The 20,287-nt window shown below is 43.3% G+C and overlaps 2 protein-coding genes and 1 long non-coding RNA gene across 3 annotated transcripts; 2 read left to right on the top strand and 1 right to left on the bottom strand.

Annotated features, from left to right (window-relative positions):
• Nucleotides 1-4,260: 4,260 nt before the first annotated feature.
• Nucleotides 4,261-6,647, bottom strand: LOC117580767 (hexokinase type 2). Its single transcript, XM_034267461.1, has one exon. It carries the CDS (start codon nt 6,289-6,291, stop codon nt 4,639-4,641), a length of 1,653 nt encoding a protein of 550 aa, XP_034123352.1. The 5' UTR covers nt 6,292-6,647; the 3' UTR covers nt 4,261-4,638.
• Nucleotides 6,648-7,487: 840 nt separating this feature from the next.
• On the top strand, nt 7,488-8,980 carry LOC117580939. Its single transcript, XR_004573612.1, has 3 exons — nt 7,488-7,699; nt 8,081-8,711; nt 8,775-8,980. It is a non-coding gene; the product is annotated as an uncharacterized LOC117580939 (long non-coding RNA).
• Nucleotides 8,981-14,068: 5,088 nt separating this feature from the next.
• Nucleotides 14,069-19,875, top strand: LOC117581067 (lysophosphatidylcholine acyltransferase). Its single transcript, XM_034267942.1, has 8 exons — nt 14,069-14,469; nt 17,613-17,758; nt 17,831-18,316; nt 18,391-18,528; nt 18,606-18,882; nt 18,946-19,047; nt 19,110-19,251; nt 19,311-19,875. The coding sequence occupies exons 1-8, from the start codon at nt 14,233-14,235 to the stop codon at nt 19,421-19,423; spliced, it is 1,641 nt and encodes a 546-aa protein (XP_034123833.1). The 5' UTR covers nt 14,069-14,232; the 3' UTR covers nt 19,424-19,875.
• Nucleotides 19,876-20,287: the final 412 nt, after the last annotated feature.

The raw sequence follows: 20,287 nt of genomic DNA, 5'->3' as shown, positions 1-20,287 counted from the left end.
TGAGTGGAGCGGATTTGCATTACCTTCTTATGATTGAACTCGTGCTTCCATACATATGCACTGTCTGCTAGAGAGAAGCTAGTGAGAGTGTGATAGGGTGGAGTACCCATGCCAGCCGAAGGTGAGCAGCAGAGAGCAAGAGAGATACAAGATCAAATGAGCAAATTTGTTGACTGTCTGTCAACTGTAAATTTCTGCACTCCGCTCGACCGCAATGCTGGCTCGCTCACCTTCACCTCACCCAATCTTCCGTACGCTGCTCTTTCGATGTGGCGACCCTCTCTCGTTTGGCATATGTTTGATGTTGTTGTTATTGCAGAGTTGTTATTGCGTATTTTGTTTTTGATTCATAGCATAAGGCTACTCAGGCTACCCTCCCCTCCTTTTATACAGCCATTTCTTTTTGCGGATAAAAAACACTAAAAATAAACACTCTCAGCAATTTTTAGTTTCACACAAAAATACAAAGCATTTTTTTGTAAAATTGAGGCAAAATTAACGCGAAAATTCCGACAACAACAATCTGTCAAAGATTTAAAAAAAATTCAAAAAATTTTGTTGGCGGCTTTGTTTTTGTTCTCTGTGATAAATAGCAGTCCGGTCGTCGACTGACGCACTATGGGCGAAAACTGCTGGGGCGTGAACCACGCCTATAAAGTGATACAAAGACGCGTGGTATAATAAACACACATAAAGATAAATACAGATATAGTTTTCATAAATTCAAGATTTTTCAATATTTTGAACATCTTATCACTAATCTGACTTGCCATCAGATTCCATTAACCCCTCTTCACCTCACTTAGCACCACTTAACACTTACTTGCATTAGCCTGTAATAACTGCTAAACCTTTGCAGTCGTATCAGCCTCACTCGTGGCTTATCAGAGTGGCTCGTGCGGCCGGCCATGCATGTAATCATTAAATGCATCATCCAGTGATAACGCAAACTCCCCACACCACAACAGTGCCCACATTTCCAGTGAAAGTTCTCGTTACATGAGCTACCAAAGAATACCCAAGAATTCAAATAGGGGCCAATTGGACTTGATTGTACACTGCAATAGAAGATTTATCTTTGCTCAGAAAACCCGGTTTGAGATAATACGAGGTTACAAGACTCAGATGTTGCTGCTGGGCAAGAGTTCTCCGAGGGAATTTACTGATTCTATGGTTCATTAATTTGTTTCTCCATGTATTTCTTGTATTATTTCAGACACTTTCCAAGTGACCGTTTGGTTTATAAAAACCCCCATAGGGTATCTCCAATTTAGTTCCCATTTAGGGTTTCCCCCCTAATACCCACACAAATACAAATAAATAAATACTCGTAGGGTATCTTGTGCATTTTAAATTGAAATTTGCATTCGAGATATTTAAATTGGTTTTGTTGTCCGCGTCAGTAAAACGTGATCGAGAAATAGCTGAGATTACGCTATCGCACTTACTCTCTCTCTCTCTCTGTCTCTCTCTGCAATAAAAATGCATTCTATTTGAATAAACACAGACTGGAGTGGTGGAGGGAAGGTAGTAGTGCGGCGCAAAGGGGTACGCACAAAGGAGATTTTTCATTTGAATTTCTAAAAACAACTTTCGCGGAACTTGAGCCGTGCTTTTGCTTCAATCGCAAAATTGAACAAAATACAGCTGCCTGCACTCGTTCTGACCACAAATACTGTATATGTACTTTATATGATATGTAAATACTATATCATATTTACAAAGAAACTTGAACAGGTTGCTCAGGCCCATGCCCATATGACATTTGCTGGAACAGCTCAAGTAACGTCTCTGAAACACTAAACGTTTGATTCTGAACTCGTCACTTCTGTCGTTTCTTAACAAATTCATATACATATCGCTTGTCAGAATGATTGACTGCTTCTCATTATATTATATTTTAAAATATATTTAATTTTTCTTCGTAAATTCTACAAATATGCTGTTAAATAATTCTGTAATTCTCTGTTCATTTCGATCTGTCATTTACGTTGAATGAATGGCTCAATCAAGCTTTGTCTGGTCTCGGGCTTGTATCCCGCCACTTGCAATTCAAATGCGTCAAACGAAAATTAAGCTGAAAATCACTCAATTTAAAATGGACTACAAAAGCAAAGCAAAATCGCAAGCAAAGATATGCCACCCTGCAGGTACCCTACAATGGAGGAGAGAGTACATTTTAAATTCATCTGGATATTGTTGAGCTACAATTATATGAATTGTAAATGAATTCAACAAAAGATTTTTGTTTCAAATTTCATAATGAAAATATTTAGCCTGGAAGCCTGCCCCAGCTGCAGATCTTATCAGCTTGTCGAAACTTTTACCAAAGCGCTTTGGCCCAGTAGCCCAGGGTATTCGTGGGAGTGCATTGGCAGCGTAATAAAATATAAATTACAAAATAGAGACTGATTGTTATTGCCTCTGATGATGCATAATTCCTGTTTCTTGTCTGCAGACAGCACCGAATCAAATTCCACACTCAAATTAAAAAATGTGTTTAGTAATTTTGTAGATTATTTTTTTTTCTCCGCTCCCCCCTGAAAGAAATATTCCCTTTTAATTTCTTGGTTTTTCTTCAGTTTTTGTTGGTTCAATCGTGTTTATTTTCTTGCTCTTCGAAATCCGTTTCTGTTATTTTGACAAACATTCCTTTTGTTAATAATATCATTTCCTAAGTTGTTCCGTTCGGTTTCCTTTCTTCCGGCTTTCCTGTTCATTGCAGCAACAATTGCAGCATGTGTCAAAGCATGTGTCTGTATTACGCATTTTCGTAGTATTTTTTTTTTTTGTATAATCGCCTTTGATAACCATAATTTAAATTGATTTTAATTTTTTTTTAACAGGGTCTACGTTTTTTTTACAATCTCATGTTGAAAAATATAAACAATTGTTTGCTGATTTTTTTATATCATTTTATCAACGTTTTTCATAGTATTTTTCATTGTTTATTAAAAATAGACAAAAAAAGTGTCGTGTCTTTGTTTTGCTTTGATTGCGAATTGTTGTTTGTGTTGTTGTCTGAGCATGCCGGCCAGCAGCCGCCAAAACTGCTAGTTACAGTCATAAAATGCGAAAACCATAACAAAATACATGAAAATACCACACACAAAATTAAAAATACCAAACAAAGTACCAACAAAATATTATTTAAAAAAAGAATGTATGAATAAAGAACAAATTTTATTTGCTTTTCATATTTCTGCTTACTTGCCTTTCGTTTCTCTGTTTCATTTCGCATCCACCCGCTATTGTTTACAAACGATAATTAAGTATAATTAAGGGGTTCCGTGGGTAGAATTGGGAGGCTATTGCGGGACTTTTTCGACAACATTTAGAAACTACGATAAGAACTAAACACTAAACTAGGTCACAAATGTACAATTACATAAATAATAGCTAACAAAGTGCATTTCTAGATCGAACGAAACAAAAAACACAATCCACATTGTTTTGATTAGTTTTTATCTCCTTAAATCTTAGAAACGAAATTCTCTAAACGAAGACAATAATTAAAAAAAAAAAATAACGTAATCATATAGTGGCTAAATAATATAGGTATATTTATATATATATTTATGTATATGTGTGTGTGTATGCAAGTATTATCATATAACGCTTCATAATAGGTTCTATATAAACATTTACAATTACAAGGGGAAGGACACCTCCGTGGGTGTTTTCTTCTCTTCTTTTTTAGTATTTTTTTGTATGTCGCAGAACTTGCATTTGTTTCTTTTTTTGCTGCTCTCCCTTAGTTCTTACTTGTTTGTTGTTGTTTTCTTTTCTTTTCTCTTTTTTTTTTGTTTGTTTTCTTTTTGCTTTAACAATGTGCGATTTTACAGTTTCTCATTCGTTTTTGCCATCCTCTCCTGTTCTTTCGTCCCATTCTGCTTGCGCCGTAGGATAGATATGCTTGTAGCACAGTGGTATAACGGTTCGTTCTCTTCTCAGCATCTCTTACACGTAAGTAACGCCCTCTCCTCTTTCTCTCTGGGTGTCTGTGTATGGGTGGGGGGTTACCAAATGTTTTTTTTTTTGTTTTCTCGAAATCGAAAAAGAAATTCTCTTAACAAATTGTACTATTCACATATATGTAAATATATATATGTGGGTGTGTGTATATTCTCGTTTGTAAAATAGATATAACAAATTTTCAACAAAAAAAATCGGAAATCGATCCAATTGGAGCGAAGGAGATAGAACGAACATAATCGTAAGCATTCATTATCATTATAAGATATTCTCAAGTTAGTTTTGGTTTATGTTTTTTTTCCGGTTTTTTTTTTGCTTAAAACCCGAACTTTTCTTCTCTTTTCTTTTCGCCTAATTAAAAATACTAAAGAAGCGCGCACCGCAGCCCTGGGTCATGGGGGGGATGGGGCCGACACGTGGCGGCAGTGGCGGGCCAGAGCCCAACCCCAGGGCGCCCTGTGTCGGGCAACGAAGGAAACTATTTTCTCATTTGCAAATCGGAAATTGCTGTTGGCTCTTGTTGTTGTTGTTGTTCTGTACTTGTTATGTGGCGACCCGGACACGTCTGGGATGCCAATGATGCCGGCGGAAGCAGCAGTTTGGGGAGCATAGACCGCTGCTCTTTCTCTCTCTTTCTCTCTCTCGCTTTCTCCGGTGTCTCGTCTACTTGCTGTTGAGTATGTCCTCACGGCAGGCGACGGCCGCTACGAGCGCTGCCCCACGTCCGGAGCCATCCTCCGAGAGCATGAGGTCAAAGGTGATGCCGGGCTTGATCAGCTTCGTGATCTTCTCGACCATCAGATTATGGAACTTGGGATGGAAACGGTACACACTGCCGTCAACGCCCACCGTCACAAAGGGCTCGTCCATCTTATTGATCAGCGTTGCAATGCCGGCAGAGACGAGATGAGCGGCTCGCTTCGAGACGCACTCGCAGATGTAGCGCACGTTGGCACAGTCACCGTCGGTGGCATTGGTCAGGCCCAGCTCCTCGAGCACCAGGCGGCAGTTGGTGAAGGTTCCAGGCTCGTCCGCCTCGATCTCGCTCACGTACTTGGTGAAGAAGAGGCCGCGCGTGTTGAGCACCTCGGAGTCCTGGCCCTTGAACAAGATGCCGGCGTGCGTCATTTTGACAAGAACAAGGCGCACCAGCTCGCCCATGTACATGCCGGAGATCATCTTCTCGAAGGTTTGCTTGCCGGGATTAATGCTATGGCTGTCGATATCCTGATCGAACTCGGTGCGAACAAAGTCGAGGGCGCCATTGTCGCCGAATGCGCCCCACTCGGTGTTGATGAGCACATGGGGCTTGCGGTTGCCCTCGACATCGAAGAGCTCTGCCTCCTCGACCCGCTCCACGTAGCAGGCGTTCGAGCCGGTGCCGACGATAAGGCCGATTTTGCAGTTGTGGTTCTTCCAGGCGCAGCTCATCAGGGTGCCAGTGGTGTCGTTGAGGATGGCGCAAACGTCGATCTGTACGTCGCCGCGCCGCGCAATCGCGTCCTTCAGCAGCTGCACCACATCCTCGTTCACGACTCCAGCGCAGTTGAAGCCCTTGGTCCATGTCTCCAGCAGGCCACGGGTGAGGCCTAATTGGCGCAGCGGGAACGAGAAGGTGAAGCCGAGAGGCAGTCGCTCCGCGTACACGTTGTGCTCGGCCATGAAGTTGGATAGGCACTCGGCAATGTGATCGAATAGCTGTGTGCCCGAGCCGGTCATGATGTGCTGGGGTATCGCGTAGATGCGCGACTCCATCTGGAAGTCGTTGTTTTCCTGCAGGTGGATCAGCAGCACCCGGAAGTTGGTGCCGCCGAGGTCAAGGGCTAGGAACTTGCCGCGCTCGTTCCCATTGGGAAGGTCCTGCACGTAGGTCACGAAGCACTTGACATTCGCCTTCGGGTGCGTGTCCTTGGCCAGGCCGCGGCGAATCTCGTGCAGGATGCGGTAGCACAGCTCCTGCACCTGCTCGTCTGTGAGCAGAAGCTGCTGACATAACTCGTAGACCATTTTCTTTTTCTCCGCCTCACTGGCCCCGGCTAGACCCGACAACGATGTTGCTTCTGTGGCTGTGGATGCGGACGATGCCGCCGCTGGGATTGCTCTGGCCGCTGCAGCGGCTGTCGATGCATTTGTCGCTTTGCTAACGCTGGCGCTGGCGGCGGCCGATGCAGATGCACTCAATGCTCCCCCCGACGCCGCCGTCCGCCGCACATTGTCCGGCTCGTCTTTGCTGTGGCCGTTCAGATGCGGTGTGGCCGCCAGTCCATTGCTATTTATAGACACGCTCCGCATGGCCCCGTTCAACTCCTGGTCCATCTTTTCGGCACTCTAACGGACAGTTCTGGCAGTCGTCTCACTACACACCCACACCAACAAAAAAATAACAGCGCAAGAGACACACGGGGGACTACAACAAAAATTCACTCAAAACCGATTCGTTGCGATTTTACACTCGCGAATGCAACGCAATTATTTTGTATTTTCTGTTACTTTTCTAGTTTTTGTTTCGTTTGCCTTTGCTTTGCTTTGCTTTGCTTTAGTTTTGTTTGCCTTAGCTTTTTTCTATGTTGCTTATGGTTCCGCTTTCCGAGTCTCGATCTCTCCACCGTTTTATTTCTGTCCGCTGCACGCGTCCGGTTGCTGTGAGAGCTTTGTTAACAGTTAAATCCACTGGCCGCTAGCTGCTCACTTTACGCTGCTGCTGCCGCTGTCGCTGCCGCTGCTGGCGTTACAAAAGCGTCGCATCTGGTTGTGTGTATGTGAGAGAGTGTGTCTGTGTGTGTGCGTCGTGAAGGAACCTTGAAGGTCAAAACTGAAAATTAGTATTGGGGCGGGCTAGTTGGAGATATGGCAAAAGTACAACAAACATACATACGAACATACAAATGTATATACGCATATCGGAGACAGAGCGATATGGGAAATGGAAGAGAGAGGGCGAGAGAGCAAGCGCCAGAGTACACGACATGCGCCGCCGCGACATGAATGAGTCAATTTTAACGTTCATGCGTGGCTTCATCGTGAACTTTGGAGCAATTTTTGAGCCACTCCAGTTCAGATTTACAAATCTGATATAATTGCAGTTTACTGTTAATATGATATGGAAATAATAAATTAAAAAGTAAAATTAAGTGTGCCATATCGGTAGGTAGGTACGTCTGCCGCATAAACCGAGTTCAATAAGGGGCGGCAGGCAGACAGCTGGACGAACTGCTCTCCCTCTCACGAGAGAGCCTACTATTGTCGTCGTCAGCAAAAACGGCAAGTTCCCTAACGCATGTGTGTTGTACTGAATTTACATACGTTTGGCTTCGAGTTTCACTGCGTTTTAGGCATACAGTGAGTATGAGTAAGTAAGTTTGATAGCTATTTAAAGCCCCGCTTATGGCTGGTATCTTAACAGCCCATCCACAGTATCGCTTGCAAATTGGATGTTGCATAAGCATTGTAGGGCATTCAAATAAACATGTTGTCGAAAGATTTTCTTTGGCTGCGTGCTGAGCCGTCCCAGCAATCCCTCCATTCAGACACAAGCTTTTATGCTCTCTTCTGGGCAGCCCGTGGCTGGTTGCGGGTTGTATAACAGTTAAAGAGAGCTACATACATATCTAGGGAGAACAAGTTTGCATAGCTGTGGCCAACCCCTCTACACCCCTTGCCCATAACTGCCAGAGCCAACGGAAAGTCTGGTGGAATTTGGAAACGTCAACATCCTCCGCCTTGGGTAGGTATTTTCTTCTTGCTTCCACTCTCGTCCGTGGGCTCGTCTCGCACTCTGTCGAGGGCCGGCCGTCTGCGCAACCCCCCTCTTTAACCAACAAGTGAATTTTTGTTGTATGTGTACGTGCCAAGAATCTTGCTCCAGCGCAACAACTGAGCGGCTCTCTTTGACTGAGTTCAGTCGTCTCTTCCTCTCTCCACCCAGGCACGGCACTCATGTAGTTCAATGGAATTTTGTTGTTGTTGGTTTTACTGCTTATTGGATTTTTATACATACATAAGCATGTGTATGCACATATGTACATAGGTACAAATTATATATTCGTTTGGATTTCGTGCGAGCTGTGGCATATTATCAATTCACCCATCCCATCATGTTTTCTAGGTGGTGCATTATGCATTAGCCCCCAAGAGGCTCGTCACTAATGCAACAACAACTAAATACTTACATGCACATGTACAAATGGATGTGTAGAGGAAAAGAGAGTGCGTGTGTACGTTCGTGTGCGCCTGTGGCCTTATAACTGTTATAAAAGCCTCCTGACACACACCAACAACCCATTCACACACGCCTTCCTCTTACCATGAAGCAACCATAAAGGAGGGCCTGTCGTCGGCAGCGGTCCTCGGGTAAATTCCCCCCGATGTCAGTGCTTGTTTGCTTGTCGAGGAAAGTTGTGCGTGGACAAATTTGTTTTTCAAGTTTAACCCTATGTGCGCCAAAAAATGAAGTGGTGCAGTTTATGCCGCAAGGTCGACGATGGTGTGAGATTGGTTCATGTACCGAAACGTTTAGAACAAAGAAAATTGTGGGAGCAAATTCTGGACTGCAGCCTAACTGTAAACTCGAAAATTTGCGATTCACATTTCCATGCTTCACAGTGGATGTCGTTAACTAGGAAAGGGCAGTTATGTAAAAGAAGGCGACTGAACGATGATGCTGTTCCGCAAAAAGAGACAGAGCCTCAACAAGAAATTGTTAAATTAGACTTTTCCCACGCGAGTACGCAAACAGAGTAAGCTAAACATGCTCAAATAAAGATTTACATAAATGCCAATACTAATTGTTTGTAATGTAGGGACAAAGTGATATCATGCAATCATGCACTACGTGTGGAGAACGAGAGCCTGAGGAAACAGAACCGTCAAATGCAGACGGAATTGCATTCGTTACGTCAGCAACTTGAGGACCATAAGCAATTGGAAACCAGTCTAAGAGCCATTTTCACCGAGACTCAAATAAAGATTTTAAAGAACAGAGGCAAAAGAGCCGTATTTAATGCAAGAGACATGTCTGCTGCTATTTGCTTTCATGCCGCGGGACCTCGTGCATACAATCATCTATACAGAAAAGGATTTCCGTTGCCGAGTCGGTCAACATTAAATAGATGGTTGGCAGATGTTCAAATTAGAGCAGGTACCCCAGATGTCGTGATAGATGTCATGGAAAATGAAGAAATGCCAGTAGTGGATAAGCTATGATAAAAACATTTCATTTTAGCAAAGACCTGGTTTAGCCATCCAGCGGATGAAAATGTAAAAATATTCGTTTTTTCTGACACTCCACATCTGATAAAGTTGGTCCGGAGCCACTATGTCGACTCCGGTTTAATTATCATGCATGTCTGTCCGTCCGTCCGTCTTAGCCCCGCCCCCTTCCGACCCCGCAAAAGGGCGAAAACCTCCCAAACCTAAAATTTTGAAGATAAAAGAAAACAAAAAACGCCATTGCGTAGGGAATGGCCATCTATATCAGATCACTAAATTGGGATCCGATTGGATCATTATTATAGCCACAATGAAGAAACTAATTTCCAGTGGCTAAACCCACCCTGTCCCGCAGCTTTTGTTATTCTTTTCACATTCTCTCATTCACACTCTGCTTCTGCTTCACTCGGCCTCTGCCGACTTAACCCACCCCCTCCCGCAGCTTATATTTGTTTTTTTTGTGTGCGGGCGCTGCCTCTGCCTCTTCTGGTCTTGGGAAGGGGTGCGAGCTAAAGGAGCGTGTTGAAAAAAAAAATGAAAAAATGTTAAATATTACAAAACACCGCTAGGGTGCAGAAGTAGTACTGAGTGCCGGGTATAAAAGTTGTGACGCGTAAGAAGCGTCTCACACGTCCCTTCTGGTTTTTATTCAAAATGTGGGCGAAGACAGAACCGACGAGTGGTTGAATTTAGATTTAAGTTCAAAATCAGTCAAAAATATCGAGGCAGACGATGAAGAGTTGGTCGAAGAAATCAATGAGAGCAGCGTAGCATTGGACGAGCTGACGGAGGACTCTCTCGAATATTTAGCAGGGACGTAATCAGGAAGCTCAAAATTGCTAAAAAATTGTCCGAAAAGCATACGTTTACTTATGTCGACGAAGTTTCGCATGGCGGACTCATCAAACCGTCGGTAGATTTTAAAAACATAATTAAACAACAAGAAATAATATTTTAAAAACTGTTAGTGATACATTTAAGGTAACTAGAGATTTAAAAAAGGTGGTTAGTGGCTGCCGAAGGCATTGGTTGTAATTTAGATATAACAACTTTTTATTTTAAAATTCGAATTTATTTTAGAATTAAGAATCTTAATAAGAAAATTAACATACAAAATCAAAAACAAATTGTAGCAAATTATTAAAAATTAAAACAAAATTAATTAAAACAAACAAAACTCGGCTTTTTCACATTGCATTCAAAAGGTTAATCGGCATACTCCATTGTCGTTTCAGTCACACTTACAGCTCAGTGCCACGACTGTGGTGGGCCGCAATTATGAGCAGCTTGTACTCTTATTCTTGTACAGTTGCTCTCTCTCTCTCTCTCTGCACGCCCTTTCACTAGCACCTATTGACAGCATTGTTGCGTTTCCCATTCGAGAGCCGGCGGGCCCTCCTTATAGTTTCTTCATGCCTCTGACTAAGCTCGTGAGAGCGAGATGACGTTTGACCAACAACTACAACTCACCCACTTTCCCCCCTTCCCATTCACCTTCAGAGGCTGCTGCACGTGTCCATCGGAATTATTTCGCCATCAAAACAATTATTTGTTTACACCAAATTGTTGATGCCAGAAAGTGCACGAAATTGTTGCATCTTTTTACTTTTTTCATTATGCTATGATAATGACACCCTTCCAGAAAGTACATTGGCACCGTTGGCACCGTTGCAAATTACACTTCTTATCAAGAATTGTATTGTTTCGTTACTCAAAAAGTACATTTCTTTGTGTGTGTGTACATTAAAATGGTAACAAAACCCCCAGACGGGGAGTGGTCTTTTTTGTTCTTGGTGGAACCTCTTATCGGCAGCGACGGAAATTGCTCGTGTGGAGAGGGGTGTGTGTGGGTGGGCTCGACTGTCTGGAAAGAGGGGGAGCGTTCTACTAAACAGAAATTCGTGCGCTGCACATATGTACGTATGTAGACCTGATGTATACTTGTGTTCCAAGTACATTGTTAATAAATAATTATATTATATTATTCCTTGTGTTGGCGGTACACCGATGCGAAAGATAAGTAAAACTAGAATAGGTTCTCCTGGGGACTGTGCAATCGCATGATGAGTCAGCCCCTTTCAACGCCTGAACATTGAACGGTGGACAGGCAGTCACCAATCGCCCCCTCATAGCTCATAGACAAATAAGGGGTTCCAGGAATCCCAATGCCCATACCTCCTCACCACAACCACGCCTTCAGTATTTCGTCAGAAAAGCTTCAGCTTACAACTGTCCTACGAGCATATCCTGTGTCACCTTCAACTGTCATACGCGGACGACGGCGACGTAGCTGCCGGCTGCCTGCTGTCTGCTGGTGGCAGCGGCCTGTGCAGAGAGTATTCGAGAATCCAGTTTTTGGGGGCTCGCCCCGTCACACACAAAGCCACATGCATACATACAAACATAAGTAGTGCGCTGTATATACATAAACTTATGTATAGGTACTGATGTGCATGAGTTTGATGGGTTGCTTTGCGCTTGCCGTTTGGTATATACAAAATAATTGATTTTTTTCGGTATTTTATCGTGTTACATGTATATATGTATATGCCTGCTCTTCAAGTGTGTGTGTGTGTGGGAAGAGACCACGCGCTCAACTTCTGCCGTGACGTCAATGATGATGACGTCGACAAAGCAGCGTCTGATGAAACGCAGACCCCCTCAGCCTCTGCCTCAGTCCAGAGGTCAATGCAGCGACAGCGAGGCAGCGGCTAATGACAGAGAGTGGAAAATTTGTGAAAATCCAAACACTTTGGTAGGATGACAGAGAAAGAGAGAGAGAGAGAGAGAGAGATACTGTCCGGCCTTCGATCATAAGGAAAAGTCATTAATTATAATACTTATTGTATGGTGGCAGAGCCGTAAATAAACTTCACGGGACGCTCGAAAAAACGCGGAAAACACACATAAAAAATCAAGAATACAAATGCCAAATCCATTTTTAAACGCAGCAAATCATAAAGGCCCCAGCCTTAGATGAGCGAAATGGCGAGGGATTGTGGTTGGGTGGTGAGTTGAGTGGCTGGGATTTTAGGTTTTGGGTTCTGAATGGAAAAATATTGGACCATCTTTCTTTCTCATTTCGTCAGCTGGAGCGTTGAGCAAGGTCAATGGAAAGACAAAAGGGGATTGCGTCGCGTGGCAGGGCGGTTAATTCCAGGGCCGCAAAATTAAACTTTGGCAAGGTCAAATCCGTATAACAGTTAATGTCTCAGCCTTGCCACACCCGCGCCAGCCCATCGCGACAAAATACGCTCCTGATCTGGGGGAAGAAACCAGTTTATCTCTCGGATAAGACGACACAATGGAATCCAAAAACTGGTTGATCCACATTGCCTAACCAAACCACTGATAATACGAATATGTAGTACTACGACTTCAAGCTAGAGCATGGCCTTGCCTTGGAAACAAATTCGCTTTTAATGTCGACAACACGTTTCAAACACATGAATCGCAGGGCCGTGAACTCTGAAGCGAGATTAGAGGTATACCCGGAGATCGGGCGACACGCATGTGGTGGTGCGATGCTGAGCACGTGAAAGTAACAAAATTGCGTGAAGTTTAAATTCAAACGCGCGCCCAGTGGCAGTGCTGCCAGACCAACGTAATAGGGAGTACAAATTTAGAGCTAGTTTTTAGTAGTTGGTATAGAAAAATACTTTTTAGTTTTAGACTCTGGAAACATTCCAAGAAAAGGAAGTCGTGAAAACCAAACAATCTTGTGGAGAGTTGATTGATACATCTGAGAAAATTAAAGTTTTAGCGCTGAGACTCCTAACTGGCAATATCAAGCTTAGTCTTAACATATATTGCATATACCCTTGCCGAAAAATTGCTTTAAGGAGCCGTTTCCGTTGGTTTTCGAAATTATGTGACCAAACGTAAAATATGAGAATATATCACAAAAAATGTCAATACATTGATATATTGCCAAAAAAATATCGCGATATGTAAATTTTTTTTAATTTGAAAAAATATTGAAATATATTTGACAACCCTACAACGGAGTGATATTTTATACTTTTTGGTATATTTTGACGTTGAAATCGAGTCGACGGTAATCGGTATATATAGATATATTTCGACAATTGTTCGGTATATTACGGTATATTTGAGAAGGTAACACATTTTTCAGAAGATTTTAAACAGATTTCAACCAAAATTATTGACGGGACTGGGGAGGCTCTACCAGACACCAAAAATTGAATATGCAGAAGCAAAATTGGATCGATACTTATTTCATGGCTTTCAATAGCGACATTATGAGTCGATTTACATACATTTTACAACACGCTGACACTCAAAAGCACAAGGACGCGTTTTTTACAATCTTCTGCGGACTTTATAGGTTGATTCGTTTGTCGAGGAAAAAAGTTTAGCTGCCAAAGTCAGAAGCGCCGAATGAACGTAATAGCTCCTGCTTTAGACAACTACCTACCGTTTCGTGAAATTAGCTTGTATTGCCCTATCAAACGCTTTTGCGTGAGCGACAATGTTCTGAAGAGAATTGAACAAAAATCAACTTAAGAAATCTATTTACGACCAATAATGTATCTAATCCTATATATAGATATAAGAGAGAAAAATGGTTGGAAAAATGTCCTAAACCCAAGGGAAATTGAAGATGGCGAGAGTGAAAATAATGTTTTTTCTCCTAAGGTCTACAAAGAAAGAAAGGAAATGATCTCCCATAAAGAAATAATATGGTTTTGATACGTTTTAATTTAAATTAATAAATATTATTTCCACTGTATATTTCCCGGTATATTTTGAAAATGGAAAAGTATATATCGGTATATTTTCGAAGCCCTGACGGTATCTCTTATCGATAATTCCGCGGTCACACTGACGCCTACCAAACCCACATACACACTCCCACGATTTTATTGTTGCTGAACAAAAAGTGTAGCTTAAAACAGTTCGAAATCCAAGTAAACACTCAGTATACAAGGGTGTGTTTGGTTATTTGGTTATTTCTGTTTTTTCTTGTGAAAGTGCGCTAGGGATACAGTGACCGCGGGGGAACAAAAACGTGCGTGTGCGAGTGCAATGACAACGTCGACAGTGAAGCGATGCCGACGATCGTCGCAGACGGCGCCCGCCAGCGGTGATGCCGTTCCCGGGGAGGATGCGGATGTGGTAATGGCCAATGATAGTCCCATCCACACCAGCGGAAGTCTGTCGAAGCGGGACTCCGAGGAGGATGCGTGGGCATCCAAGGGATACAACTACATCAATCCCTTCGTGCACCGCGTCGAAATCGACAGTCACATTGAGGTGGCCAAGGTGAGTCGCGAGTCGCATTCCACATTTCATTTTGCAGACGGAAACGTTATTTGCCTTTCGCCATTCTTCTCTGTGCCATTGATTCATGCAAATCAGAGCGAGCGAGCACGCAGCACATGGGCGACCGCCGCCAAGCTAATGATGGAGTCGATACCGCTGTTTTGCTGCTTCCTCTTGGGCACACAGCATTTCAAGTGCGCTGCTACTTTCTCTTGCACTCTTTCTGGTATGCTCTGCTGTGCTCTGTCATCGCCTTGCATTGCACTTGACATGTATTTGCCGTTACATTCATTGTTCGTCGTTGTTGTTCTTCTCCTTTGCAATGAGCTTTTTTTTTATCTGCCGCTGCTGCCTGCTGTCGCCTCACTCTGCCTACGTCAGCGTTTCGCAGGCGGGCAGCGAGAATCGTATGATTTTCTTGTTCCACTTGCGGCTGGTGTGTGTGTTGCTGTTGTTGCGTACGTTGTTGCCGGTTCTTTTGGCATGGCATGTGTTGTGCTCTTACCTTTCCATTCCCCCATAACCCCCTTCGCGCCATGCACCGTTCACCGCTGCTCGCTCACCTAGCTGGTGTGTAGTTCCTCTTTGGTATTGCTCCTCTTTCTTCTCCTCCGCTCCTTCCTACAGTGCGTTTCAAAGAACAATACACTCGCTCGGCCGCCCCTTCACTCTCATCAGATGGCGCAATCGGCAAAACGTTTACAGTTTCCCACACATTCTAATTGCTTGCCCGTGTGCCAGTAACAACAAAGTATTCAACAAAAACAAATACCAAAACCGTAAAAATGGCGCGAGATTTGCAGCCCTCAAATGGATCTAATTTGAGAACATCGCCACACGTTTAGGGGCAGAGCTTAACCTTGTTTCGGCATTAACCACAGAGGAAACTCGCTAAAGAGAAGATATCTCTTTGAAATCTCTCTTTCTCAATCAAGAGAGTAATTGAGTAACAGAAAAGACTGACCACAGCAGTGCCGTTACACACACATACACATTTATTTCTCTGGATCCTCATTAGTTGACATAGGTCGATATCTATCCTATTAACATGTACATATACTTATTTCATATGTACTATGGTATGAATTCTGATTCATTTGTGCGGTTCGACTATTTCTAAACTGACTAAGAACTTGAGCACCCAAGCCCGATACTGGTAATGCACTCGCAAATCGATTAGATCGGTCCGTTTATTGGGTTTATTTACATATGCACATTTGTGTGTATGTGTGTATGCTTTTGTGTTGTGTGACAGCTGATCTAAATGACGCACCCAAATGGCTCTATCGCTGAGTCAAGTCTCAAAGTCTCAATTGAAATTGAAACATGCTGGGAAAAAAAGAACACAGCGATTCGATTGATAAGAAGTAGAGAGGCGTTTGTGCAGTTTCTTGAAATAAAATTGAAGCTAACATCGGAATTACGGTAAAACAAACATTCGAAATTTATAGAACTTGAAGTTATGTTTATTTTAGGTTTGTTTTTTTTTTAGGAGCTATGTATATTCCTCCATATTATCGATACTGGGCGCTTCCGTATCCTAAAGATTTGAGCAGACTCGTCACGCACACGGTGTGTATTTTGTTTAAGCAATCGCACACACACAAGCAACTGCGTGTCGGTTTTCGAAGAATACAACTCGAAGCAATGGGAGCAATTGTGGCAGAGCAAGGACGTGCCCCCATCGCATGATCGTTATCGCGAACTCTTGAAACGCTTTTTGCTTTGTGTTTTTGAATAGCTCTTCACATAACAGACACAGAGAGAGGGGGACAGAGAGGGCGAGACAGAGAGTGCGCTGTGGACACAGCTGAGTGCCGATGCACCTACGGTAAAGCACACAGCGGAAGAAGATCACAAGAGGAAGCTTCAATATGGCTGGAGCCATTGACCCACTAATAACATTAAAAACGAAAAATAAAATAAAAACCCCCTCCCCAAAGCACAGCTGAACAGCGGCAGAGCGGGTGTTGAGGTTGGGCGAGGAGGAGATGCAAAAACCTGTTTCCACTCGTCTTCATAGCCACAGAAAGTTCAAGGTACTCTGCGGCGGCATTGGCATTGGACTACTCCACTGCTGTCTTCCTTTTTCGTTGTGCTTTTCGCTCTTCATCCGCTTTTAGATATTTACATATGTATGTATGCACACACATACATTAGTAAGTATGTACAGTATGAGGATGTAAATTCGTAAGGTACAAGGGCAAAGCTTTCTCTTGATCGTTTCAGAATTGTGCAAAACATCTTGGAACTCGAATTCCACATTGTATTTTTCACAATTCCGTGATATAATTTTAGTTAAGTTTTACGCCTGCTGAATATCAATTAGATCAAAACATAGATCAGCAAGTCTTAGTAGCGGATAAGGTATCAATCCCATGGTCAGAATATCGATTATAGCATTCTCTTCTACGTGCTGTGTTTGCTTCTCCTTCTCCTTCTCCCAGTCCCAGTCGCAGCCAAAAGCCCACCCTGCATGCATACATAAATAAACACATACATACACACCAATTTGTTGCTGATCCGTTGAAATTTATTCTACAATAAAAGCATTCCCCAAACACACACAAAATTCCGAGGGAATCGCCGCTTTATTGCTTGCTCTGCTTTTCTGCTTCACGCTTGACAGTGGAGCAGGGGCAATCAAACATTTGTTTGACTGACTATTTCCATGCTTCGGGTTCATTGGAACATTTTGCGATCGGCCAGAAACCGAATCCAAAGTCCGCTTTTTGGCCCGGTAGCCGGCACTTGAATGATAAGCAGCGATTTGTCGCCAACCCCATAATTGGCTATCGGCAGATGCAAACATTGAAATCTTTGTAGTTGAATGGATTTATGTGCAGAATTATATGTTTGGTGTAGCTAAGGCTAAGGTTTATGGAAATAGCTCATTGCCACACAAGATCAATCAAGATAAAAACAGTTATCCCTTTGGGGCTAAATGTTAGCCAAAAATCGTAATGCCAACGGGGGAAAAATCAATAAATTGTAGCTGTTGCGCCTGCATGGCATATTCCTATTAGGAATAGCAGATAATGCACACCAGACAGACACCAACCAGCCATGTGCCTTGTCATTTATTTTAAGATTTCAATTAATTATTTCAATTAATTATCCGCATGCCTTTGCCTCCGTTGCAGGTGTATGTGTTGACGGTTTTGTTGCTGCCCATTCGTGTGGTTGGATGTGTGCTCTCCCTTCTCTCTGCGTGGATGTTCGCCTGCATTGGGCTCTATGGCATGACGCTGGATGATCTCAAGGCAAGGCCGCTAACCGGCTGGCGCAAGTAAGTGCTGGAATATCCACACACACATACCCGGTGGCCTAACTTATCGCCTGTTCCTCTTGCTCTTCACAGGCAAATGCAATACATGACGGCGAAGGCCATGCGCATGTTGTACACTTCGGGATCATTTCACTACATAAATATGAAGGGTACACGGGCGACACCAAAGCAGGCACCCATACTGGTGGTGGCACCGCATTCCTCCTATGTGGACTCCATACTGGTGGTGGCCACCGGACCGCCATCGATAGTGGCCAAACGTGAGACGGCCGACATACCGCTGCTGGGTCGCATTATCAACTACGCCCAGCCGATCTATGTGCAGCGTGAGGATCCCAATTCCAGGCAAAACACCATAAAGGACATTGTCGATCGAGCGCGATCCACGGACGATTGGCCGCAGGTTGTCATCTTTGCCGAGGGCACCTGCACAAATCGCACGGCACTGATCAAGTTCAAGCCGGGCGCCTTCTATCCGGGTGTGCCGGTGCAGCCAGTCCTGCTCAAATATCCAAACAAATATGACACCTTCACCTGGACCTGGGACGGACCCGGCGTGTATGTCTCACCTTCCATTTGTTGTTTATATTTTGTAACATTCTGATGTGTGTCTGTCTGTTCGTTTTTATTAGGCTACGTTTGCTTTGGCTGACCATGACACAGTTCTACAATCGCTGCGAGGTGGAATATCTGCCCGTCTATCAGCCAAACGAAGCCGAAATGGCCGATGCAAATCTCTATGCAAACAATGTGCGCAAGGTGATGGCCAAGTAAGTGTGGGAGAAATGATCTTTAATCTGTTGATCTCTTGGGAATCATTGCTAACACTTGAATTGACTTCCCACAGAGCTCTGGGTGTGCCCACATCGGACTATTCCTTCGAGGATGTGATCATAATGAGTCGCGCTCGTGACATGAAGATTCCCTTCCCCGGTGACATTGTGGAGATTGAGCGCACCATCGAGCAACTGGGCCTGTTGGAGAGTACACGAGATAAGGAACTGTGCGAATTATACCTGAGTTTGTCCAACACGGACAAGCTGGACATTATCACCTTTGCGGAGCTGCTTCAGGTGGATCTAAAGAATCCGAGTTTGCACAAATTGTTTGCCCTGCTGGATCATGTATGTATTATGACGATGAGCCATCTCGCTCTAACTGATGATAAACTATCTCTGTTCGTTTAGCGTCGCCGTGGCACAGTCTCGCTGAAAAGTTTCCTCCTGTGCTCGCTCTTTAGCAAATTGAAAAACGCCGATCTAGCGACCTTTCTACGCGCACTTGTCAATGTAATGCATGCTGCAGTGGATATTATTTAGTGTCTCCATTGATACCCTTTTCTCTTGTGCAGCTCTATAGCGAATCGAGTGAGAAAATAAGCAGGGAGAGCTTTGTGCGTCTGATGCGGCATGCGGGTGGCAAGCTGAACGAACAAAAGGCCCAAGCGCTCTACTTTGCGCTGGACACAGCCAACATTGGCTACGTATCCTTTGGTATGTCACATTACGAGATATTTAGGTTGAAACTGCAATTAAATTCAACTCTCTTCTAGATTCCCTTTTGGCGTACACGGAAAACCAATCCAGCTACAAGTTCTTCTATCACAAATCGGAGCACATAAGAAGATCGAAAACGACCAAGAATGCCGCAGGCAGCCCCAACTAAAGCTGGATCTTTAAAGTATATTGAGAGCAAAATACAGCATAGAAAATACGGAAGATTTGAGGAATGTTTTTAGAGAGAAAAAGCCCAAGCCCAAGCCCCAGCCCCCAAACCTAGGCAGAAAGTGTAACTGTCGGAGTGTAGATTTTTAATATTTATTTACCGTGTAGCGCACGTGTCCCCCCTGGCACCTATACAATTTAGTTATTCTAATTTCTACGATTATTGCCTTAATTAATATCTCTTTTTTTTTATGATGTTGTTGTTGTTGTCACAGCAGATGTGGAACTGTCTGCGTGCCGCCAGCCTTGTTATTATTTATACTTATTCTGGACTCTTAACGCAAGTCATTTCATCTTTGTGATTTTTTTTATACACACAAACAAAGCAACCAACTTACGTTACTTATTAGGCGTTATGCATATACACTTAAATATACATAAACAAAAACAAAAGAACAACATAATTACACTTATGTAAACTATATATAAATGTCTATGTAGAGGCAGGCAGGCTAACGTCCAACGTAATGTGTATGGTATTTGATTGCCCGCTTCAAATTGTTTCAAACACACGTAAATATATATATTGCACGGCAAGCCATAAGTATAAGACTAGATATGTACCATGTAGAGAGGTGTGTGTGTGTGTGTGTGTGTGTGTGTGTGGCCACCACCCACCCATACCCATCCAATGACACGAGACTTCTTGTACCACGGAGCGAACCCAAATAGAAGAACCACCAAACCAAGCACATTAAATGAAAGCAATTATTATTGTAAAATCTTGAATTTATGACAACTTATGGAACACTGTACTGAACCCAGAAAGAACCAAAAAACACCAACACACAAAGTGGAAATTAGG

Source organism: Drosophila guanche, unplaced genomic scaffold, assembly GCF_900245975.1.
Source record: "Drosophila guanche unplaced genomic scaffold, DGUA_6, whole genome shotgun sequence".
NCBI classification, from domain to species: Eukaryota; Metazoa; Arthropoda; class Insecta; order Diptera; family Drosophilidae; genus Drosophila; species Drosophila guanche.
Note: the sequence above shows the minus strand (reverse complement) of the source record. Positions and strands in the feature narration are given on the sequence as shown.